The sequence below is a fragment of the Rhinolophus sinicus genome, unplaced genomic scaffold (genome assembly GCF_057876585.1).
Source record: "Rhinolophus sinicus isolate RSI-liver-muscle unplaced genomic scaffold, RSI-T2T HiC_scaffold_22, whole genome shotgun sequence".
Classification (NCBI taxonomy): Eukaryota; Metazoa; Chordata; class Mammalia; order Chiroptera; family Rhinolophidae; genus Rhinolophus; species Rhinolophus sinicus.
In genome coordinates this window covers 1355003-1380982 of record NW_028290712.1, presented here as the reverse complement: position 1 = coordinate 1380982, position 25980 = coordinate 1355003, and the positions used below count along the sequence as shown (strand labels likewise).

General features: G+C 38.5%; 1 protein-coding gene across 2 annotated transcripts in view; it reads right to left on the bottom strand.

Annotated features, from left to right (window-relative positions):
• Positions 1-747: 747 nt before the first annotated feature.
• LOC148754345 (RNA-binding motif protein, X chromosome-like) overlaps positions 748-25980 on the bottom strand; it is a 32022-nt gene continuing 6789 nt past the window's right edge. Inside the window, exons 2-6 of one of the 2 annotated variants that reach the window (XM_088795325.1) lie at positions 25433-25546; positions 24874-24980; positions 21374-21548; positions 1911-2223; positions 748-1375 (exon numbers count right to left, since the gene is read on the bottom strand). In XM_088795325.1, coding sequence (XP_088651451.1) covers positions 2171-2223; positions 21374-21548; positions 24874-24980; positions 25433-25546 — 449 coding nt within the window. In that variant the 3' untranslated portion in view covers positions 748-1375; positions 1911-2170. Of the gene's footprint in view, positions 1376-1910; positions 2224-19631; positions 21549-24873; positions 24981-25432; positions 25547-25980 lie in introns of those variants that run through there. The other variant, XM_088795324.1, reaches the window with a different exon arrangement.

Sequence of the window (25980 nt, the reverse complement as noted above, 5' to 3'; positions counted from 1 at the left end):
ACACACAAATACATAGAGTGCCAAAAATTGTATACGTTATCAGAAAGGAAAACCTGTATTATATTTGTAATACTCAATATATACCAACAATAAAAAATGAACACAAGTCATGTGTATACATTTTCTTGATCCCCTAGTACATACATACATATATACGTATACATACCTACACACACACACACACACACACACACACACACTTAAGCACACTTACTTATATTTCATTAAGACACAAAGCTCAGGAAAGTTAACTGGCTCAGTTTTACTTTTCCACCAGAGTTGATATTCACTATTAATTTCTTACGTAAAGGGTGGTCATCAGACTAACTGGATCAGTTTTCTTTCAGTGGAGAAAATTGATTACCTTACCATTATTCACACTTGGGCCATCTGTTGCTGTAGAATAGATGCAAGTGGATGCATTATTTTATATTCCTTAAAACCTTTGTATCATGCCGTATGTGTGATTTTTCTCTTCATGTATACCATTCCATTAAGGGATATAAACACACAAAAATTTTCACTTATGAGGCAAAAATTGTTTCGCAAACTTTTTGGAGAATGTTCAAATCTTTTCTTTTATACATTTAGTTTTTCAAAGAGGAATATATGATGTGTTTAGCTCTTCAAGCTGGCAAACAGACACAGTTTCTTGGTGCGAATGTAACAAACAGACAGCTTAATTTTGTACGCCTTTTTATGTTCAAAGATATAAAGAGAAATTTTAGAGAAACAGAGCAAGTCACCTCTGCATGGTTTTTATGGTTGTTTTAGTCAGGAGTAAAATCAGACATAAAATAGTATTTTGTGGAAATTTAACTGAAAATTGTAACAAAAGAGACATGAAATTTAAAATGTTAAAGTTTCATATCTCAATTAAAATGAACTATTATTAAATTATTTTGAGAAATTCCACTTTTTCATCTTGTCCAAAAATTCATGGATGGAACATTAATACACACATCTACCCAAAACAACACTTTTTTATTTTTATTTTGTAGTACTCAACTAACAGAAACATGGCATTTAAATTTTATCTTCTCACAGAAAATTGAGTACATAACAGTATTTTTTAGTATCTGTTTCAGCCTGAATTTTCAGATCGGCTTCCCCCACAAACTCCTCTTAAAACCCTGTAACTTGAGCTACTATATGATTCATGAGGAATGGAGTACACCCTATCCATAGATGGTGAAAACCATCGTTCCTGTCTGCCACCACTATCATGACCACTTAAGAGATGTATGAGTTCGGCTGCTTGAGTATTTTTCATGCCATCCACCATATCCTTCTCATGTGTTATACTCATCATAATGACCACTTCCATCATAAGTCAGACAGGGCCCTCGTGCTAGTGGTATTCCCCGAGAGTTTCCTGTATAGTCAATGATCAAAGAACAAAACGTAAACTGCATTACAAAATATTCTGGTACCATGACACTATAAAGTGCTAACTAAATATCTGGAAAATGTGGTTCATTTTCTGAGCTCCAAAGGTAACAATGATGCTGCAGTAGTCAAAGAATCTCAAGTTCATTTAAAATAATGTGTAAGAGTAATATCTGTAGCCTAAGTCATTACTTTAAAATAAATGACCAATTCACAGTTTCTGCAAATAGGCTGAGATTCTGACTTTAATATTGTTCCTTTGCTTCATACTGTGAAACACTCGTTACTTTAAAATGTTAAAATAAGTTGTATTTCACGAGGAAAAAAAAGATGAGACTACCAATTTACCCTTAAAAGCATTCTATTAGTTTAAAAGAGGTATTAAGATAATGATTCCAAAACCTTCAAAATCATCAAAAGTCCATAGTAGTGTTTTCCCTTTGTGGAATTAGAAGTAAAATAAACAACACTGGCCTGTTAAGGCCAACTATATGATTTACAAGTCAAAACTGAACTCTTACCATAACTCCCACATGAATCTCTGTAAGAGCCTCTCCGTGTATGTTCAGAATAATCTGTATAACGAACCCCACCACAGCCATCACGTTCACTAAATTAAGAAGAAAAAAAAAGAACAAAACAACAGAGTATGAACCAATGTCCAAATTGAAAATGGAATTTGATAAGAAGGAGAAAAATTCAGAGAACCTATGTCTGCTAGAGGAAAGTTCATCCTGAGGATGTGAATGGCTATAATCACGGTAGCCTCTAGGTTGTGTCTTTAGAGCATAATCCTTGTAGTCGCTGAGACTGGGATTATCTCTACTTGGATAACTGAAACAAAGCAGCAAATATTTTTAAATGCACCTTCTGATATGCAGCAGAAAATATTAAAAGCTCTGACAATGAAAAGACGAAGCATTTTAAAAGAACAAAGGACCTGAATACACTTGTCTACATCAGGCAAACGGCACATGAAAACATGCTCAATATAATCAGTCATTAGAGAAATGCAAATCAAAACCGACATAGGACACCATTTTACTCATAAGTTGGCTATATAGTGTTTTTAAATGGAAATTCTTTTCACTCTGGGTAGTGAAACCCAGTGTGGTATATAAATGATATATTGCAGAATTGTTTACTTGAAATCTATGAAATTTTACTAATCATTGTCACCCCAATAAAGTTTAATTAAATAAATAAAGAAAACAAAAAAAGTAAAGTATCTAGTGTTAATGAAGATGTACAAAAATTGGCATCCTGCATACACTGATCATGGAGATGTCAAATGGTGCAGGTGCTGTTGGAAAGATGGGTGGTTCCTTAAAAAAGTAAACAGAATTACGATATGACCCAGGAATGCCACTCCCTAAGTATATACCCAAATAGTAGAATACTTGGGTATTCTACACCCAAATACTTGTACATGAGTATTTACAACAGTAGTCTGGTGGAAATAACTCAAACACAAATGGATGAACAAACTTGGTTAATTAATGACACCTTCAATGGACTATTTATTTAATCAGTCTTCAGGATGTGATGCACTGATTCATGCTACAACACTGATGAACCTCAAAAACATTCATGCAAGTGAAAAAAGCCACACAAAAAAGGTCACATATTGTTTGATTCCAATAGTATGATTCACCCAGAATAGGAATATTGATATAGACTGAACACATATAAATGTTTGCTAGTGTCTGGGACGGGAATAAAATGGGAGTGATTGCTTAAATGTCAGATCATTTTACTTGGGGGTAATGAAACCAGATAGAGGTGGTAATTGCAAAACTGTTACTGAATAATTCACTCTTAAAATGTTGAATTTTATGGTATGAATTTCATCTGAACAAAACATATCAACTATGATATAATGGCTCACATATTTCATTTCCTTTACCTATCTTTAATAGAATAACCACCATCCCTTGGTATCATACAGTATTTTCTCCAGGAAGAGCTTGGCTCTCGGCGTGGAGGACGTCTATATTTTTTTCTCCCACACGATACTGGTCCTGCAATTTAAAAATGACTATCTCAGAACTGAGTGTAATGTTTCAAAGAAGAAATACTAAAAACATCGTGTTCTTTCCTCTTTCCAAAATGATGTTCAACAATTAGTCTAAGATTCCATTTATGCTCATTTTGTCTGTCTTTAAAATGTTATACTTGAATAATGGTTTTATCCTGACGTCGCCCCTCCCCTGTATACATTTACATAATATTTACATTACCGTCAATAAGTAAAACCTTAAATATCTGAGACAAATATTTTGACAACTACTTTCACATATTCAATGCTTACATATGTCTTCTAAAATCTATTATCTGTAAGCTTTTCTCCTTCTCTATTTGTCATTGTCTTACTTCATCCATCTCTTGTCTCAATAATTTAAAAGTCTCTGTCTTGCCTTCACTCTTACTACTTAATGTACTACTTCTTATAATGGTTCCATTACAACTAATTGGTCTTTTCGATACCCAAATCTGGTACGATTACCACTGTACCATTTTCTCCTGAGAGACCACAATATTAACCCAAGTAAAGGGAAAACAGCCTTGGTCAGGCTCTCTCCCTGACCAGCGGCTGGCTCTCCCCCAGCAATGTGCTGGTCTGAGACATGGCATGCAATGATCCCTGACCCAGGGACCTGCTGGTCCAACACGAAGGAACAAAGAGCAGGTACCGTACATCTGAAAGATATACTCTTATGTGAGCATCTTTGCTGTACGCCATCTTTGTGTCTGTATGGTACAAATTTGTCTGATTCATGACTTTGGTGGCTGAGGCATGAAGAGGGTGCTGGCTATACCCAGTGAAGGGGCTGAGTATTCCCCCTAAACCTAAATAAAATAAGTCTACTTTGCCTTCGTCTCCACTTATCTTCTTCCCGCTTCCCGAGGGGCACACACATTACTCCTGAGACTCAACCCACCAGGACACCTAACGAGGAGAGCAGGATCTAGATTAGGTAAGAGATCTCTACACCCCTGGACAGAACATTTGTCTGCACACAGTTTGTTGTACCCGGTGGCCGCTACCGTGAGGAGCTGATGTTCAACAGTTAGTCTAAGGTCTCCTTGGAGGGGTGGGAAGATGTGGATGGTTCTCAGGCCAGCACAGAAAAAGCCTTGCAGGTCTTAACTGAGCAGTTGCTTGAAAAAGCCAGCAGTGCTGCCAGCCGTGTGGGATGGATGTACCTCAATGTGCTGTGCAGAAATGCATTGAAGAGGAAATGGTTGCTGAAGTGGCCAGACAGTGGGAACTATAGTCTCAGAAGAAGCTGCTGGCAGCGTGAGTCCATCAGCTTGAGGAGGAATTCTGCAGTGGGGGGGTTCTGAAGTAGACACCATCCTGGAGTTCCCGACAAAGGATGCTGGGGAGGCTAGCGATGTCCCACACCCCTGCATTCGGCCGTCTGTACAACAAGAGGTAAAACAGGAACAACATTTGGGGCCCGGTGGCATTGATGCTGGCAACACAGCCCTGACTGAGTTCACAAATTACCCTCCTAATACACCTACAGAGTTGTGAGAGCTGGTGAAGCAGCGGTTGTAATGCCCCGGTGAGCCACTCGAGGCTTGCCGCCTGTGCTTGTGGGATGAGGAGGCAGACAGCATTCTCTGTTCCCCAGGTGAAATGGAAAAGATAGCCTCCGTGATGTTGAACCCATCTCTAAGGCAACGGCTGCAAATTCAGGCTAGTTCAAGGACAGAGCAACCACTCCTTAATGGACTGTTTCACTGCTGTGGTGCACACAGTCGGGGGAAATGTAGGCTAGCTGCCTCAGACTGTAAACAAATGGCAATCATCGGTACCGGAAAAATGGCAGCGTGAGGTGAGCCTCTGTAAAGACCCCCTGGAATTTACAAAGAATCGAACAACAAAAACTCCACAAAGGACTTTCTGCACAGCAGACAGGAAAGACGAAGAGGCCCACTACCGACTGAAATCACCTACAGGTGGGAGATTCACGCGAGTGGAGGGAGGAGGAAAGGGAGAAGTGCGCGGACGCGGAGGCGCAATGGCGCAGAACGCAGACCCAGCTCAGTGCTCCGAGCTCGCTGCTGCCCGGAACTAACGCAGCTGCGGGAGAGGGAAGAACTCGGACTGCTAGGGCTCTGCCAGGGCTCCACAGGACTGAGGGGACAGCATATAACACGGCTGAACCCAATGCTCACGGCAGAGACCTCGGAGAAAAGACTGAGGAAAAAAGGCTGAAAACGGTGATTTAAGCCCGTACTGCGGAGCAGAAACGGATGCGTCAGGTACTGAGACTAGCTGCCCCCTCCCTACCCTCCCAGAGCTCGACCTGCCCCTTCCTGCCCGGTGATAGAAGCGAAACAGTAGGAGTCTCAGATCAAAACAACAGAAAATTTGCTGTTTTGAGAACTGTGGACCGCAGACACAAATTCATAGCCCAACTAGTTCCGGGAAAGGGGAGGGATCTGTGGAAGCAGGACCGGCTGTTGTGGTGGTCACCACCATTGTTCTGGACCACCTCTCACAACTCACCACGCCCCTGACCCCATCTATCTGGATGGATCCCTGCAGGAGTAAACAGAAATGCTGAAACATACGGGCTCTGAATCAGGAGCTGGAAGAGCTTTGGAACATGAAAACCTCTCCGCATACCCACCAGGACACTACGCCCTGTGACCTAGACGAACTATTAACAGAGGAGAAGCCCGACTCCGAAGTAATCCCCCCATTGTGTGAGAAGTTGGAACAGTGCAGAGAAAACATAGCACTACCGTGTGGGAGAAGAAAAATAAATTGCAGTTCGAGAAATAATAAAGCATTCTACAAACAAGTACTGGAAAACAAAAGAAAGACCACTTCCTATCAACCTGTTGCAGAAGTCACTCATGCAGATGTCTAGGAAGATAAACAGTAAACCAGGAATTGCCATGAATAACCAAGGCAAAAAGATAGCTCAGAAAGAAAGGGAAAAATCTCCAGAAAACGCACTTAAAGATACAGAAATATGTGACTTAAATGACAGAGAATTCAAGATTGCAGTTCTGTAAAAACTCAATGAGATACAAGAAAACACAGATAGGCAGTTAAATGGACTCAGAAATTCAATCAAAGAACAGCATGAGCATTTTACGAAAGAGATTGAAATCTTAAAAAAGAACCAAATAGAATTTCTGGAGATTAAGAACTCAATAGAAGAAATTAAGAATGAAATAACCAGCTTACGTAGTAGACTTGAACAGATGGAGGAAAGAATCAGTGACATCGAACATTGAAACCTGGAAATGACACAGATAGAAGAAGAAAGTGACTTGAGACTTAAAAGAAATGAAAGAACTCTACAAGAACTTTCTGACTCCATCAGAAAGAGCAATATAAGAATAATGGGCATACCAGAAGGAGAAGAAAGAGAAAAGGGAGCAGAGAATATATTCAAACAAATTGTCGATGAGAACTTCCCAAATTTGTGGACAGAACTGGACCCTCGAATCCAAGAAGCAAATAGAACACCTAGTTACCTCAATCCCAACAGGCCTTCTCCAAGGCACATTGTATTGAAGATGTCTAAAATAAACGACAAAGAAAGAATCCTCAAGGCAGCCAGGGAAAAGAAGACGGTAACTTACAAAGGAAAGCCCATTAGATTATCATCAGATTTTTCAGCAGAAACTCTACAAGCCAGGAGGGAGTGGAACCAAATATTCAAAATATTGAAAGAGAGAAATCATGAGCCTAGAATAATATATCCAGCAAAGATATCCTTCAGATATGAAGGAGGAATAAAGACCTTTCCAGACATACAGAAGCTGAGGGAATTGTCTAATACACGACCTGCACTACAAGAAATACTAAAGGAGGCTATTCGACCACCATCAACAGGGACAATTTGTGGCAACCAAAACTCAAAAAGGGGGAGAGTAAAGGCCTGAACCGGAATACGGAAATGGAGAAGTAAGCGTGCTGAAGAAAATGGAATACTCTAAATATCAAACTTTCTTTTACATAAACTTAAGGGTAACCACTCAGAAGAAATCCAGAACTGAAATATATACTGAAATAAAAGAAGAATCAGAGGGAAACATCATAGAATACCACCACACAGAAATAATAGAAAACAACAAAAAGGCAAAGAAACAATGGAGACACAGCCTTACCAGAAAACTAAAGATAGAATGACAGGAAATCCTCACATATCAATAATCACCCTAAATGTAAATGGACTGAACTCACCAATAAAAAGGCACAGAGTAGAAGATTGGACCAAAACACTAAACCCAACCATATGCTGTCTCCAAGAGACATATCTCAGGTACAAGGACAAGCATAGACTCAAAGTGAAAGGGTGGAAATTGACACTCCAAGCAAATGGTACCCAGAGAAAATCAGGTGTAGCCATAATGATATCAGATGAAACAGACTTCAAGGTGAAAAAGATAACAAGAGACAAAGATGGACATTTCATAATGGTGGAGGGGACTGTACAACAAGAAGACATAACAGTCATCAATAATTATGCCCCCAATCAGGGAGCACTGAAATACACCAAGCAACTACTAACAGAACTAAAGGGAGAAATTGACCAAAATACAATTACACTAGGGGCCTTAAATACATCATTGACAGCTATGGATAGATCATCCAAACAGAAAATAAGTAACGAAATAGTAGACCTAAATGACACATTAGATGAAATGGACATAATTGACATTTATAGAGCACTTCATCCTAAAACATCAGTCTATACATTCATTTCTAGTGTACATGGAACATTCTCAAGGATAGACCATATATTGGGACATAAATTCAGTCTCAACAAATTTAAGAAGATTGAAATCATACCATGCATAGTCTCTATCATAAGGCTTTGAAATTGGATATCAACTGTAAAAGGAAAGCGGGGAAAAAACACAAATACATGGAGATTAAACAACATGCTTTTAAAGAAGGACTGGGTCAAAGCAGAAATTAGAAGAGAGATCAAAAGATACATAGAAACAAATGACAATGAAAATACATCCTACCAAAATTTTTGGGATGCAGCGAAAACAGTTTTAAGAGGGAAATTTATCTCATTACAGGACTATCTCAAGAAACAAGAAAACTCTCAAATAAATAACCTCATGTTACACCTTAAAGAACTAGAAAAAGAAGAACAAGTAAAACCCAAGGTCAGCAGAAGAAAGGAAATAATAAAAATTAGAGCAGAACTAAATGAAATAGAGAACAAAAAGACAATAGAAAAAATTAATGTGACAAAGAGCTGGTTCTTTGAAAAGAGTAACAAAATTGACAAACCCTTCGCTAGACTTACTAAGATAAAAAGAGAGAAGACACTGATTAACAAAATCAGAAACGTAAAAGGGGAAGTTATCACGGACACCACAGAAATACAAAGGATGATCCAAGAATACTATGAAGGACTATATGCCACCAAATTCAACAACCTAGAAGAAATGCATAAGTTCTTAGAAACATATGGCCTTCCAAGGCTGAACCATGAAGAACTGGAAAATGTAAACAGACCGATCACCAGTAACGAAATTGAATCAGTCATCCAAAACCTTTCCAAAAGCAAAAGTCGGGGACCAGATGGCTTCACTAGTGAATTCTACCAAACCTCCAAAGAGGATCTAATACCAATCCTGCACAAACTCGTCCAAAAAATTGAAGAAGAGACAGTACTCCCTAACTCATTTTATGAGGCCAACATTACCCTGATACCAAAACGTGGTAAGGACAGCACAAAAAAAAAAGAAAAAAAAAAAAAAAAGAAAAAGAGAAAACTAAAGACGAATACCTCTGATGAATACTGGTCAAAAATCCTAAATAAAATTCTAGCAAATTGAATACAACAATGCATTAAAAACATTATTCATCACGACCAAGTGGGCTTCATCCCCGGGGTACAAGGATGGCTCAACATACGCAAAGCCATCAATGTGATGCATCACATAAACAAAATACAGGACAAAAATAATATGACTATATCAATTGATGCAGAAAAAGCATTTGACAAGATACAACATCCATTTATGATTAAAACACTTAATAAAATGCGTATAGAAGGAAAATCACTTGACATAATAAAGGCCATATATGACAAGCCCTCTGCTAATCTCATAATTAATGGAGAAAAACTGAAGCCCTTTGCTCTACTTTCAGGAACACGACAGGGATGTGCCCTATCACCTCTGCTTTTCAACATAGTGTTGGAAGTCCTTGCGAGAGCAATCAGGCTAGAGAAAGAAATAAAAGGCATCCAAATTGGGAATGAAGAAGTTAAATTATCACTCTTTGCAGATGACATGATGCTATATATAGAAAACCCTAAAAACTCCACCAAAAAGCTATTAGAAACAATCAACGAATACAGTACAGTTGCTGGCTACAAAATCCATGCACAAAATTCCATTGTCTTCCTATATACTAACAATGAAATCTCAGAAAAAGAAATACAAAAAACAATTCCTTTTGCAATTGCAACAAAAAGAATAAAATACCTAGGAATAAACTTAACCAAGGATGTGAAAGACCTATATGCTGAAAACTATAAGACTTTTTTGAAAGAAATTGAAGAAGACACAAAGAAATGGAAAGACATTCCGTGCTCATGGATTGGAAGAATCAACATAGTTAAAATGGCCATATTACCCAAAGCAATATACAGATTCAATGCAATCCCCATCAAAATTCCAATGGCATATTTTAAAGAAATAGAACAAAAAATCATCAGGTTTGTTTGGAACCACAAAAGACCCCGAATAGCCAAAGCAATCTTAAGGAAAAAGAACAATAATGGAGGTATCACACTTCCTGACTTTGGCGTGTACTACAGGGCTACAATAATCAAAACAGCATGGTATTGGCAGAAAAACAGACACATAGACCAATGGAATAGAATTGAGAACCCAGAAATAAAACCACATAAATATGGACAGATAATTTTTGACAAAGAAGCTAAAAACATACAATGGAGCAAAGACAGCCTCTTCAATAAATGGTGCTGGGAGAATTGGATAGCCACGTGCAAAAGAATGAAACTGAACTGCTATTTGTCACCATGTACCAAAGTTAATTCAAAATGGATCAAAGACTTAAGCATAAGACCTGACACAATAAACTGCATAGAAGAAAACGTAGGTAGTAAACTTATGGACCTTTGGTTCAAAGAGCATTTTATGAACTTGACTCCAAAGGCAATGGAAGTAAAAGCTAAAATAAATGAATGGGACTATATGAAACTTAAAACCTTCTGCACAGCAAAAGAAACCATTGACAAAATAAAGAGGCCATCAAATGAATCGGATAAGATTTTTGCAAACACTGCTGCCGATAAGGGGCTAATATCTAAAATATACAAGGATCATGAAACTCAAGTCAATGAAAAATGGGTAGAAGACCTGAAGAGACATTTCTCCAAAGAGTACATTCAAATGGCAAATAGATATATGAAAATAATGCTCAACATCACTAATCATCAGAGAAATGCAAATAAAAACCACAATGATCTATCTCCTCACCCCAGTCAGAATGGCTATCATCAACAAGACAAATAGTAACAAGTGTTGGAGAGACTGTGGAGAAAAAGGAACTCTCATATAATGTTGGTGGTAATGCAGACTGGTGCAGCCATTATGGTAGGCAGTGTGGAGGTTCCTCAAAAAATTACAAATAGAATTACCGTATGACCCAGCAACCCCTCTCCTGGGTATCTATCCAAAAATTCTGAAAACATTTATAGATAAAGACACGTGTGCTCCAATGTTCATTGCAGCTTTGTTTACAGTGGCCAAACTTGGAAACAACCAAAATGTCCTTCGATAGAAGAATGGATAAAGAAGTTGTGGTATATATACACAATGGAATACTATTCGGCGGTAAGAAAAGATGATATAGGAACATTTGTGACAACATGGATGGATCTTGAGAGAGTAATACTGAGTGAAATACGTCAGACAGAAAAAGCAGAGAACCATGTGATTTCACTGATATGTGGTATATAAACCAAAAACAACAAAAGAACAAGACAAACAAATGAGAAACAGAAACTCATAGACACAGACAATAATTTAGTGGTTGCCAGAGGTTAAGGGGGGTGGGGGGTGGGGGTTGGGAGATGAGGGTAAGGGGGATCAAATATATGGTGATGGAAGGAGAACTGACTCTGGGTGATGAACACACAATGGGATTTATAGATGGTGTAATACAGAATTGTACACCTGAAATCTATGTAATTTTACTAACAATTGTCACCCCAATAAATTTTTATTTATTTATTTATTTATTTATTTATTTATTTATTTATTTTTTAATTAGTTTCAGGTGCACAAGACAAAGCAAAACTTAGACGTTTATCATTTATATCCCTCACACTGTGTGAACCCCCCTCCCCCCATCCGCTATCCCTCTGTACGTTCCCAAAACCTCACCTTCCCCTTATCCCCACCCCCCCGCCCCTCTAGCAACCCTCTGTTTTTACTCCATGTTTCCAAAACTGTTTCTGATTAGTTCATTCACTTATTCTTTTCTTTAGATTCCGCATATAAGTGAGATCATATGGTATTTGTCTTTCTCTTTCTGACTTATTTCACTTAACATAATGTTCTCTAGGTCCATCCATGTTGTTGCAAATGGTAAGATTTATTTCTTCTTTATGGCTGCGTAATACTCCATTGTATAATGCCCATCAGTAGATCACCCCAATAAATTTAATTAAAAAAAAAGAAAAAAAGAAATCCACTTAAGAAAAGAAAAAAAGAAAAAAGAACAGCCATTGTGGCAAAAACCCAAGGAGAAGTCTTGGAAAGTGTGATCCACGTCTCTCCGGGAGTTCATGCTACCGCAAGAGGCTAGCTCCTTCCAGTTTGTCTGGTTTAGGGGTGGCAAGGTACCCAGTCACAGAGAATGAGCGGGGACCAGAGGCCCCACAAAGAACTGTCCATACATTGATCTCCTTCTAATGTATAGAGGGTTTGGCCCTAGTTGACAATGGCGCAAACTGCAGCCTTATCTATGGGAACCCAGAACGGTTTCATGGACTAGCAATCTATGTTGATGGCTATGGGGGGGGAGACTTTGAAGATGAAAGCCATTTACTTACCACTGAGTATAGGAAGGCTTCCCACCTGCACCTACACGGTGTATATCTCCCCCAGCCTGGAATATACTTAAGGGTAGATAAGCTGCATGGTCTCAGGTTACAGACTTTAGTCAGAGAGTTCTGCCTCTGTATCCAGGTTAAGGAAAACGGTGATATGCAGACATGCTCACTAACCCCCTCGTGTACTGCTGTGACCCAATCGCGTGGTTACAGTGTGACAGTATCGACTGCCGAATGCCGTATGAGGATTGGCCGCACAATTTTAGAGCTGGAGAAAGCACACATTGTTTAGACCAATGCACAGTCCCTTTAAATCACTGCTGTGACCCAATCGCGTGGTTACAGTGTGACAGTATCGACTGCCGAATGCCGTATGAAGATTGGCCGCACAATTTTAGAGCTGGAGAAAGCACACATTGTTTAGACCAATGCACAGTCCCTTTAAATCCATGGTATGGCAGTGAAGAAACCGGATGGAACTTGATGAATGACTACAGACTACAGGATATTAAATAAGGTGACACCACCTCTGCATGCTGCAGTGACATCAATTCATGATTTTATGGACCGCTTGACGATACACTTGGGAACATATCGCTATGTAGTGCATCTGGAGATCTTCTCTATTGACATTGAACCTGATAGTCAAGAACAGTTTGCCATCACTTGGGACGGGCATTAGTGGACCTTTGCAGCCCTCCAACAGTCATATTTACATAGTCCCACTATTGTCCGTAGCCTTGAGCCCAAGATTTGGCACAGTGGAAACACCGATCCTCTGTGGCTCTGCTTCAATATGTTGATGATATATTACTAACATTTGATTCTCTTTCAGATTTAGAGCAGCAGCTCCCTCTCTCTGCCACTTGAAGTCATGTGGCTAGGCGGTGAATGAGGAAAAATTCCAGGGCCCTGGCTTATCTGTAAATTTTCAGGTGCTTTGTGGTCGGGTAAGGCAAAGGTTATACCAGAAGCTGTTATTGTAAAATACAGGCATTTCCCCGACTGACCAAGGTCTCCCAACTACAAAGGTATTTGGGTCTGTTGGGTTAGTAGTGGGTGCTTATAACCCATTTAGCACAGATGGTAAGACCTTTGTATGCCATGGTGAAGAAGGGTGCCTCATGGGATTGGACAGAGACTATACAACAGACTTGTTGCCACTAAATGGGCAGGTCAACAGACACAGATACTACAAATAGTAGATACAGGTTGCACATTTCAACTCCATGTTTACGTAACCCATGAGGGGTACGGTTGCGGCCTCTGGCAGAAGCAGGAGCGTCTCGGTCACCAGTGGGGTTCTTGTGACAACTGTGTAAAGGAGTGGAAGTCTGCTACTCCCTGATGAAACAATTGGTCACTGTGTACACACCTTTGCTGGCTAGAGAAGCCAACACAGAAACAACATGGTTATTGTGGACACAGGGACCCAAAACGGAGGTGGCACAGACCACCAGCTACACCAAGTTGGGGGCGTACTTAGAGCAATGTATTACCCTCAGTTCAAACACTTTGAGCACAGATACAGCAGGTTCTAGGATGGATCTTGTAGCTTAACCCACGCCTGGTGATATACCTAGTGGGGGGATTTGGAACCCTTGACTTACAGAGGACAGCCACCAGTACCTGAAAATGCCCCATATACTGATGGCTCATCGGAGAGCCGCTGCCATTTGGAAGGCTTTTGGTGTATAGTCCAAAATAGATACCATTTGGTCTGATGCTGGGGTGGGTAAGAGTAGTCTGTGGGCTGAGCTAAGGCCTATGTAGAACATCATCAGCCATGAGCCTAGTCCCCTGGAAATTTGTACAGACAACTCGGTGGTGTTTCAGCACCTGATGTTGTGGCTCCCCATGTGGAAGCACCAAAAATGGTTGGTAGGACAGCATCCACTGTGGACACAAGACATGTGGCAAGACTTCTGGGATTTCGGACAGGAAAAAGGGGTGACCCTGGTGCATGTTACGGACCACTCCCCTCTAACACCCCAGGTAATGATGACCCACATGGCTTAGCACAGGTCCGGTGGTTAGAACCGTCCCCTGCCACTGATGTGGCCCACTGGCTGCACAGAAAGTTGCAGCACAGAAAAACTAAACCATGTAGCAGGTGACCAGATTCTGGGGGCTGCCTATGAAATGGCAGGAGATAGCTGGTGCCTGCCACGACTGTGTCATTTGTGCCCAGGACAGCCCCCAACAGCAAAAACTCGCTATTGTGATTCAACAGCTCACGCGAGGGAGGGTGGCCCTCAACTTGCTGACAAGTAGATTACCTTGGACCCCTATCCAAAGCCCAGGGTGCCTCTTACAGGTTCACAGCAGTAGACACTTCTACAGGATAATTGATTGCTTGGCAATGTCTGTTTGCAGACCAGTGAAATACATTAGCAGCTCTCACATTGCTTATGCCCTCTATGGGCGCCTACAGGTCATTGAAAGCAACAGGGGTACTCACGTTATGAGACAGAAAGTGCAGTGATTGGCTGCCAAGGATGGAATGCAATCACTGGTCCATGTCCCTTACAATCCACAGACACCTGGAATGACTCAGCATTATAACAGCCTGTTGAAACAAGGCCTTCAGGTGTTGAAACACCCTCCCACGATGCCTGACTGGGCCTGGTGTCTGTGGAATGTTTTGAGAATTTATATGAGAGGCCACAGAAGGATGCATCATCAACAGTAGAGACCCTGATACACTGGATGGCCACTCCCATACAACTACAAGTCACTACCAGTGAGACCCTATTATAGCTAGGATATGGCAAAAATTAAAACATCCTTTTATGAACACCGGCATGCTTGAAAGCATGAAAATGACAATGGACTTGGCACTGGCAGGTCAAAAGTCCCCACAGTAATTGGTAGGGCCTGCTAGCCCATGGAGAGCTGGTGTGACCCACAATTGACAAGTGACTGCAGTGGTTGTGGCAGAGCCCTGTACCCAGACGATGCAACAGTGATACAAAGAATAGAAGAAGGCCACTAGGACACACTCCCCTCTTTTCAGCAGAGCAAAAGCTCATCTCCAAGAGGAGGAGAGCCAGGCCCACCATTCTTGTAAGAGGTCTCCTGTCTGGCACTGAGTGCCAGTAAACTATCATGTCAGGGCAGACAGTGCCTGGTGTACATTTGTTTCATTATAAGCAATGTATAAACAGTAGTCAGCATGTATAAAGGCACAGGTACCTCCCTGGGCAGTAGTTAAAATGGTCAAAGCCATCCGGTTTTGGAGGACTGTCTTTTTCATTGGTCAACTTTCTCCATCAGTTAGTGAAGGACCTAGTGGGTTTGGTTAAGTACTCGGGCAGTGTGGTCAGCAAGTGCAGTTATTTGTGTATTCAGCACAATAGAACTAGCTTGTGGACTGCGGATAACCAAGGGATATAACCATGCGGGTGTCCTCTTGACAAGGTGATGTCTGGCTGTAAAGGGCTCCCAATTAATGTCGAGTTTCTAGTGTGGGCCACACATTGGCTAGATGGTATGACCATCCCCATGTACAATTCCCTATCTACTGGACAGGGACTTAGGGCCAGCCATAAAGCCCACAGGCGCCCATTGGGGTCAAAAGTGGTGGGGTCCAACCCTTGTTCCTTTTTGCCCTTTTACCGTATACGACCCTCGGGGACTTGGGTTGTGTTCTGACATAGGGTCGCCGGTAACCGACCTGTCCTTGGTGTCAGTCTGTCATTCCCAAAACAGAGGGGCGAACTGGGTAAGTTCTACATCTTTATTCGTGGGACACCTGACCCATCCTACTCTGCATGTCCCAGCCATGCCATGGTGTGGTTTCTTTGCACCCTCATGTGGGAGAGGATGGGTCACCAGGTTGTGTTCCAGCCTGCCTGTCAAGGGTTCCATCCTTGCAACCAAGTCCATTTCTCTGCACTGGCTGCATAGATACACCATGGAAACCCTGCCACGGTGCTGGCTGGAAACTCGGTGTAAATCCAACACTGGAGACATTGACCACTCTGGCGTTTAGCCCCAGCCTACCATGGTATTGTCCTTCAGGCACCTATGAGCTGAAAGAAGCAATAGACATAGGAAACAGCAATGGCAGATCCGTCCCATCTGGGAGGATACATGCTAGCTGTTTGTCCTGAGAGAGGAGAGTTTCTGCTCCCAGCACCTTTCACATGTTTGGAGCAGTGTTGGGAGTCCTTTGTGTGGTTTCAACACGTAAAGAATAGGGGACCCCATGATAGGCCTCAGTGGGAGCACAAAAGGTCCCTGCAAGATCGTCCCATTGCTGGGACCTCCGTAGATGTCAGTCACCTGTTGGCTCTGCCCTGTTGACAAAAAGATCTACAGCGAAGGCCCGAAGCACACGACTAGCTGGCAGGTGAGAAACCCTGGAGGGGTGGGGCGTAGGAAAAATAACCTTTGTCAGGCTGCATAGCCGACCAGCTGCTGGTCCTGACCCGGTGACATGCTGGTCCAGGATGATGCTATACAGTACTAGCCCTGACCAGGTGACCTGATAATACACAGAGCTGGCGCCATCCATCTTACAGACGTACTCTTATGTAAGCCCCCTGGCTGTATGCCACCTTCGACTCTGTGACATAAAAGTGTTTAGATGTTTCACTATGGGGGCAGCTGAGACAGGAAGGGAACTGCTGGCTGTATCCAGCGGTGGGGCTGATTGTGTCCCCTAAGTATGTCTAAATACAATATGTTTACTTTGCCTTCGGCTCCACACGTCTTCTTCAAGCTCCTTGAGGCATATGCACCTTACTCCGAGACTCGACCCACCCAGACAACAAATTATCACAAATAAGTTTCAAGATCTCATTTCCCAGTTACATTAGTCTTTTCATGATATTCTTTTCAGGTGTCAGGATACTCCATCTTCTACTTCTATGTATTGTTACACTGTCGATAACACTGTTTGGGCTTATCAATATTTTTATTGTGCTACTTCATGTCAAATTCTTTACGTACATTTTACAATTTATCACCAAGTGGTTGATTCTATCCTAATGCTACTAAATTTCAATGTACAAGCTTAGCCTCTGTAATGATGACAACATAGAGTTCTACTGCTTATCTGCAATACTATTTAAATGAATCACTTTAAGAGCATTGTATCTCATTTAAAATATGACAGTATTTGATAAATAATATTCTCTTCAGGTGCTAATTTTTACTCACAGCTCCCAGAGGTCAGCCTTTCACTTATTTTTGTTCCTTCACTAGCTCAAACACTAACAGGAATGTATAGGCGTCTTTGTGTTTTGAAGTTAATAGTCATACTGTACTTACTTAGATTTAGTGTTCTTCTACACATGAAATGCATTTTTTTAAAATTTGCTTTCAATTTCAGTTGCCATTCCATATCGTTTTACATTGGTCTCAGGTGTACAGCGCAGTGGTTAGAAATTTCTGTAACTTACAAATTGATCTCCCAGATTAGTATTATACCCATATGGAACCGTACCTAAATTATTACAGTATTATTGACTGTATCTCCTATGCTGGAATTATATCCCCATAATTATGTTCTAACTTCCAATTTGTACTTTGTAATTCCCTTCACTGTTTCAGCAAGCCTCCCAACCCTACTGCCATCAGGCAACCATCAGTTTCTTCTCTGTATGTGAGTCTGTTTCTGTTTTGCTCACTTATTATTTTTTTTTTTTTTTTGGATTCCACATGATAAATGAAATCACATTGAACTGAGAGGCAGGAGATTTTAGAAACAATGCTCAGTAAGAAAGTATAACATATCCTCCAATTCTTTGAGGTTTCAAGTTCATACCATATCAAGGGTAGAAGAGAAAATCTAAAAGTGTAAGGGAGCTAAAGTTGTCTTTTAAACTTCAGTAAAATAGAAGATATGTTGTTATATGGATTACTAAGAGTTGTTTCTAAAGCCTTAGTAAGAGTTGTTTCTAAAGCCTCTTGCTTGCTTCTCTGTTCAATCTGAGATGGGACGCCTCCCTTTCAAATTTATTATATAGTCTTATATTTCATTCTACACTTCATTCCCTGCTTTGCTGCTTTAAGTGATTTTTCAAACAATTTCAGATTATTATGTTAGACCATTATGTTAGAGTTTAAAACATCTCTGCACCAAGCAGTCACAGAGACTAATTTATGTCCTCCATATATTTCACAACTTTATGCACTTCTTTAATTTCCTCCCAATGCAAGATGTCTCAATCCTTAGATTTGCTTTTCAGGCCTTACTTTATTTTAGAATACCACCTAGTCCACAATTATCTCCCTTCAAGCTACATCACAAAATACTTACGTTCTATCTGTTAAGCCATCTTTACTTTTTCTTGTTTTCTTCTCAATGAAATGATTCTTAGAATCAGAAAATGTATCCCATGTGTATTTGTATACATTTCTTAGTGTTTTCACACAACCGAAATCAATACCCTGCACATAAACAATATTATGGTCTTTTAACTGAACTTTTTAATAATGTTTATGTCAGGGCACCATTAGCAAGAATCATTGGTAAGAAATCATGTTGAGATTAAGAATGTATCCACCAACCTTACATTTAAAAAAAAGAAAAATCCGTCAAGTGCCATCATGATCCAAACCAAGAGAGGAAAATAGATTAAAATGGCAAGTCTTAGTTTTTGTTTGTCCCTTTGTCCAGTTGGTAAAAACACATAGCCTAATTACACCATTGATCAGAATATTCTCTCACAGGACTTTACAGCTTTCACGAAAAGTTTCATCTTGAACCATGTGAAAAGTAAGTCTGCTAATCAAAGATTATTAGCAGACACTTTAAAAATTAAGAAGGATCCTGCATCAAACAGGGAGTCAGAAGGAACTGCTTTCCGCACTTGGTGCTAACTATCTATTGCATCCATAACTGCAAGCTGAACATTATTTTCTTACCATGACTCAATTAATAACCTTGTGATCAGTGAATATTCCCATGCAGTTCCCACTCTCCATTTTGCTTGTTAATTTTAAAGTTAAGCATTCAGTTTACAATAGCTCATTTTCATAAATAAAAATGATTGTTTTTGCCTTACCTTGTCTTCCCACCCCACTGTTGCTCCACCCTGCACCAGAACAGGCAGAGGTTTTCGGAGGAGCACTTCAACTTCTTGATGATGGACCCCTTTTCACTGGATAGGGTCCCTTGGAAGAACTCAAGTTGAGATTAAGAATATATCCACCATAATCTGGGTTTAAAAATCGCATATTCCAGTTAAGTAGGCTCAGCATTCTTTAAATGGTCAGATTTTGGTAATTCTTTGTAACACTTCATTCACTAAACAGTTTTGTGGTCTCAGACACTCATATTACTCTAAACTAATAAAAAACTGTCTCTTTATATGACATAAGTATAATTCACAGATTCACTGTAAAAGTCCATTTGGAAAAACCTAGGGAAAAAAAACACTCTAGAAGCATTTTATATTGGTGTAAGAAACAGATTTCGGGAAGAACTGGTGGGGTAAATAAATCTGGAGAAATTAAATGTAAAAGTACACTTTTTACACATAGGACGAAAATGGTGTTTTTCCCTATAGGATGAAAATGTAACATCACAGGCATAATTTAAAATACTATAAACCAAAATATGCATCAGAAATAAAGAATTATCTAAAGATGAAGTTAAAGTTCAGTTCTTACACTCACTTGCAAAATACTCCTAATTATCAATGAAAAGAAAATGCTCTGCGAAGTTGAATGGTATGTAAGAAATTCATACTGGATTAATGAAAACTCAACTTTCACCTTTCTAACTAGAAAAATCTTGGGTATACTCAAAGTATATGTGTATGCCAATTCCTCAGTAAGAAAAAAAATGAATATCTGTATTTATGGCAAAATACAGATTCTGTATTGGTAAATTTTTCTCAAGGTCATAGTGAACAAAACAAATACAACTATCTTAAAATGGGGCAAAGCCAGCAATTGCAGTGTTGGGAAAACTTCCAAAAAAAATATCACACATCTAATTGTCAAAAACAAAGATAATTGTTTGATTTAGTAAGACTGGTTAACACATAAAATAAAACAGGTTTCTCTGATACACGAATATTATGAAATGAAAAGTGCCTTCCTGCCATTCTGTTTAAAAGAAAGACTTCCCTGACAACAGTTCATAAACATCTCTTTCAATAACTCATTATTTTCCAACATCCACAACCAAGAAAGGGGCACACATGTTTTCAGGCATGGGTTTTTAGTCTTTTCCTGACCCAGAGATGCCTCTAAGAATCTAAATCAAGTTGTAGATATTTCCTGAAAGGCAAAGTGCATTACAACAGACCCAGGTAGAAAACCCTATCAGTGACAGAGATTTGTTTGCATGTGTATTAATAGAAAACAAATATTTTTAGTCAATCCTAAAATAGGAAGCTTTTAACCCTGAATTATAGGTACTGAATATGATCTTTATTTCTGTTGTGTAGTTTTCAAGAGTCCCTAAAGTTATATTATGCAATGAGGTAATCTTTAGAATACAAGAAAAAATAGACATACTGTGATACTTTATTTTGTATGAGTTAACAAATTCAATGCATTTGAAGTCTGTGGCCCCAAGTGGAAAATTTCATCATAGGATCAATAGAAATATGAGTTCTGTATTAAAACTGTTGAAGTTTTAATACAGAGCAACTAGTAACAATGGTCAAACAGGGTGAATTTAATTTGAAATTTATGTCATTTTGCTGCAATGTGATTCAGATGGTTTTCCACATTAACTATTTCAAACATTTTTACAAGTATAATAATTATTTCCCCTTAGAAATCATTTATATTGTCAAATTTAATTCCTCATCTAACATATCTTACAGTTTATGTTGCATACAAAGGATATATATAAAGTTAGAGATACCTCCATATGTTCAAAGATACTGTTTTCAATCCTATGATTGCGTCCTTATATTTTAAAATATTACCCATGTGAACTCCATGTGAAGGACTCCCTCTCTCTTCTCCACTTCCTCTTCTTCCAGATCTCAGAGTTCTCGGACTGTCTCTGTTTCTTGAAGGAAGTGGTGGCCTCCGTCTACCATCACGTGCAAAAGATGGTTTGTTGCTTTCCTCCACTTTAATCGCTTTACCATCCAAAAACTAAAAACATGATGTATGATATTAATAACATTATGTCAATTTTAACTTAAACGAACATTTTTTGACAAACCTACTTATTGCCAACAACTAAAATCAAGTTCGAGATCAACGTTATGTTTGCTTTATTCAAAAGAACAAGTATTTTCTTCCGAAAAGTTTGGGTCCTTCACCATGCTAAATATGTGAGACAATTAATTCCAGTACCAAAGTGCATGCAAAGGTTGTAAAAATTACATTAAATGTCCTCTAGTAGTTAAACAAGATTGATACCCCTCACACAATATGAGCAGATATATACATTTTCTTTCTGTAATGTTCAACTCACATCATCTTTGTACTTACACCATTTCTTTAAATGGGTTAGCATATCGAGGGTATTTAAAATGAGTATCATTTCAGAAAATAAATTGTTCAGTTATCCATTCAAAACAATTATGTTGTTAACATTGTATTATTTTCAGTATCTGTCATTAAAAAATAAAATAAAATGCCCCATTCTATCGCAGCTCTGTATTTAGGTAATTCTAATAATTTTCTTCATTGTTCTCTCTTTAAATGGGACCCTTCTGGAATCTCTCACATTCTTTGCTATACTGAATTGTTTTATTCAAAAGTTTTACTTTAATAAATATTTCCTTCAATAAAAATTGTGATTAAACATAGTACTCCTCTGATTTCTCATAAATGCTTACATTTTTAATCTCCTAATAAATTCACAACAGTTTATCTTTTTTAAAATTAAATTTATTCGGGTGACATTGCTTGGCAAAATTGTTTCAAGTGCCCATTCCTGTAATATACCAGTATCTACATGTTACGTTCAGTTTGTCTTTAACAGAGGTCAAAATAATGTTTGTAAAACAGAGGTCAAACAATGTTGATCATAAAAATTGCTCTATATACAATCCCTCTCCTGTGTATCTATCCCACAAAATCTGAAAACATTTATACATAAAGACACGTGTGTTCCAATGTTCATTGCAGCTTCATGTACAATGACCAAGACATGGAAACAACCAGAATATCCTTCCATAGATGAATGGATAAATAAGTTTTGGTATATATACACAATGGAGTACTATTCGGCGATAAGAAAAGATGATACAGGAACATTTGTGACAACATGGTTGGATTGAGAGTATAAGGCTAAGCGAAATATGTCAGACAGAAAAAGCAGAGAACCATATGATTTCACTCATATGTGGTATATAAAACAAAAACAACAAAAGAACAAGACAATCAAATGAGAAGCAAAAGCTCATAGACATAGACAATAGTTTGATGGTTACCAGATTGTAAGGGGGCTGGGGGGTGGGAGAAGATGGTAAGTGGGATCAAATATATGGTGATGGAAGGAGAACTGACTCTGGGTGGTGAACACACAATGGGATTTATAGATGATGTAATACAGAATTGTACACCTGAAATCTCTGTAATTCTACTAACAATAGTCAATGCAATATATTTTTTTTAGAAATGAAAAGTAGAAACACTTTGATTTTTCTGTCATCCTTTTTGTAAAGGAATCTTAATTCCTACATTCCACCAACTTCGGGTACATGTGTGTTCTAACCAATACCAAGAGTCATAACAGGCTGGTCTCACCTTAGGGGCTCGTATCTGCTGTTTCAGGTCCAAATGTTTTCCGTATTCAAGCACAGGTGATTCCTTCCCAACAGTCAAGATTCAGCTAACATCTCTTGATCTTTATGAATAAAAACACTACCCAATCTCTCTACAAGCTCTAACTAAATCCCCTACTGCCTCATTTTAACATTGACGGTGAATGATAAATAAATTGTATTTAATTACTTTTACTTGTATATATGTTGTCATTTACCTAGAATACAAGGCCTAGGTAAAACAGGCCATTTGTCTTATTAACAAGCATTATTCAGTTTCTACATCTCCACCTGGCACACAGTAAATAGAAAACAAAATGTTGAGGTAAGAAATGTAGGGAGAATGTCTACTAAAATACATGTTCTCCTGATTAAAAACTAGGAAAACTAAGAATCACCATCAGTTATTCTCCTCAAGCCAAATGAATCTATCTCTACTGTACCTAAACCAAATCATGAACAAATACAACTTTCAGGTACTATAAAACCTATGAAATATGAACACAAAGGAAAAGGGTCAATATATCCTGAGTGCCTGAAATGTACTAAAAACCAAGCTGAACAACAAAAAATTTTAAGATATGTATTCCACGCTTTGCAAAAACTTAAAAAGTGCTAAATGTGATTTAACAACTTAATATATGTTATAGTGGATATAAAATAGTATTATTAGCAGTATAATATGGGGAAGAGACTTTTTTAAATGTAGCAAATGTGCAACCTCAGCATTTGAAGGAGATTGTTTTTATTTGTGAGGTTGACACAGTAAAGGGTCAGTCTTGATCCCCAAAAAAGGTTTAAAATAACAGTATGAAATGCTGGTGATAGTTGGCAAGTAAAGTAACCATGAGACATACTGGGATAAGTTTGAAAAAATATAGCCAAAAACAAGATAGCATGGAGTGACTCTCAGTGCAATGTTAAGGAATTTTTATGTAATAGAATCAATGAAGGGTTCAAAGTCTATACAAGACACATAATCACTACATCTTAAGATCCAGGAGGATAAAAAGACTATTATTATTCATTAGTATGTTAAAGATTGGGTCAAAACAAACCCTTCATCTCTACTATAAAATAAATCATGATATATGTGTTTTACAAAAGTCACACTGGTTACAGGAAGATGAAAACATGTTAAGGGGGGAAGAGAAAACATGGGGATGGGAAGGTCAGTTACTCATTATGATGCCAGCATTCATAGATTTGCTCTTTTTTTTTTTTTTTTTTTCTTCACGAACCAAACATATATTTGAAGGTAAAGATCCTGCACCAATGGGCATTTTTTCAAAGTTCCTCCGCAAACAACAGGAAGTAATTTTGTCCTAATTGTCTTTGTAGGCTTTTATGCTGCAGAAGTATTTCCATGAATTGCACAAGCTTTTTATAAACACAAATCTTATTTCTGCTATAACTATGTTTGTGGTTTCTTCTAAATATTCATGTTCTTTGAAGGCTGAATGCCTACTTTCACTTACACTGATATGCAAATATAAAATTATACTATATTTCTAGAGCTAATGTTCATTTCAGTCTCTTTGCCAAACATTGTCCAGTATATTTGGGACAAAAAAGAAGAGTGATAGATACATAATTTTGGCTTCTATGGCATTACGCTACCTTAAAAAATTAGAAGGATAATAAGGATATAGAAATACTATTAATTGAAGCACAGAGCTAGAATATTATTAAAAGTTGTTTACCTTTCCATTCATAGCCTTGGCAGCAGCCTTAGCATCTTCAGGGCTCTCAAATGTAATAAAAGCAAAACCTCTGGAATTGTCTGTTCCCCGACGCTTCAGCAAGACAACTGTAATATGCGTAAACTTTTCAATTTAACATGTTACATAAAGTTCAACTTTTCATATTCTCAAAATTGTCGATCCCTCTTATAATTTCTTACAGCACTCCCTTTAGTTTAATTTGACTTCGTGAATACAGCATAGAAAAAACCTTTGGCAAGGTATTAAAAAAATAAAGCTTACATTTTACATCATTATTAGTATTCTGAAAATCCTACAGGGAGCCTATCTTACCCCTGCCTCTACAATATACTTACTATATTCTTGTTTCTCAGTCACAATAGTAGCATACATGAGGTGGAACTTGAACTCACTGTAATGAATAGTTTCCAAATATGAAACAGAAACATACAAAAAAGAGCTTATATAAGCTTCAGGAACAGAAAACATTGTGCTATCAGTACTATGTATTTAGTGTACATTTACTTTGAGTAGATGTACATGTTGGTTCTAGAGTTACCTTCCATCATGGGACCAAATTTCCCAAACGCTGCTTCAAGAGCCTTTTCATCGGTCTGAATATTGAGGCCTCTTATAAATAGCTTCCCAAGTTGATCTTTCTCCAGCGCTGTTCCTGTAAATAGTTTTAAAAAACATGTATATATGTATATATGTAAATATAAATTACAAGCCAAGATGAAATTTTATGACACAACATGTTTGAAACTTGACCTAACTTCTTTGAAATTATTTAAAACTGTTAACTTATGAACAAAATGAGCCCAGGCCTGACAGACTAACATTCCATTGTTTTTTACAGATAGCTGATCGAAATTTACATGTAAAAATTAGAATGGAAGGTTAGTATAATTCTTTTGAGCTGTAGAATGCAGGCCTTCATTTATTAAAACAAAACAAAACAAAACAAAACCCCACAATGTTTCTGGATCCTGCACAACAAACAGTTAAAACGTACATTCCATGTAATGTATATGAAATACTTTAAATATATTTTCATTCTCCCCACAATTCCCTTTTATCTTGGTTATATATCACTCTTCTAAGTAC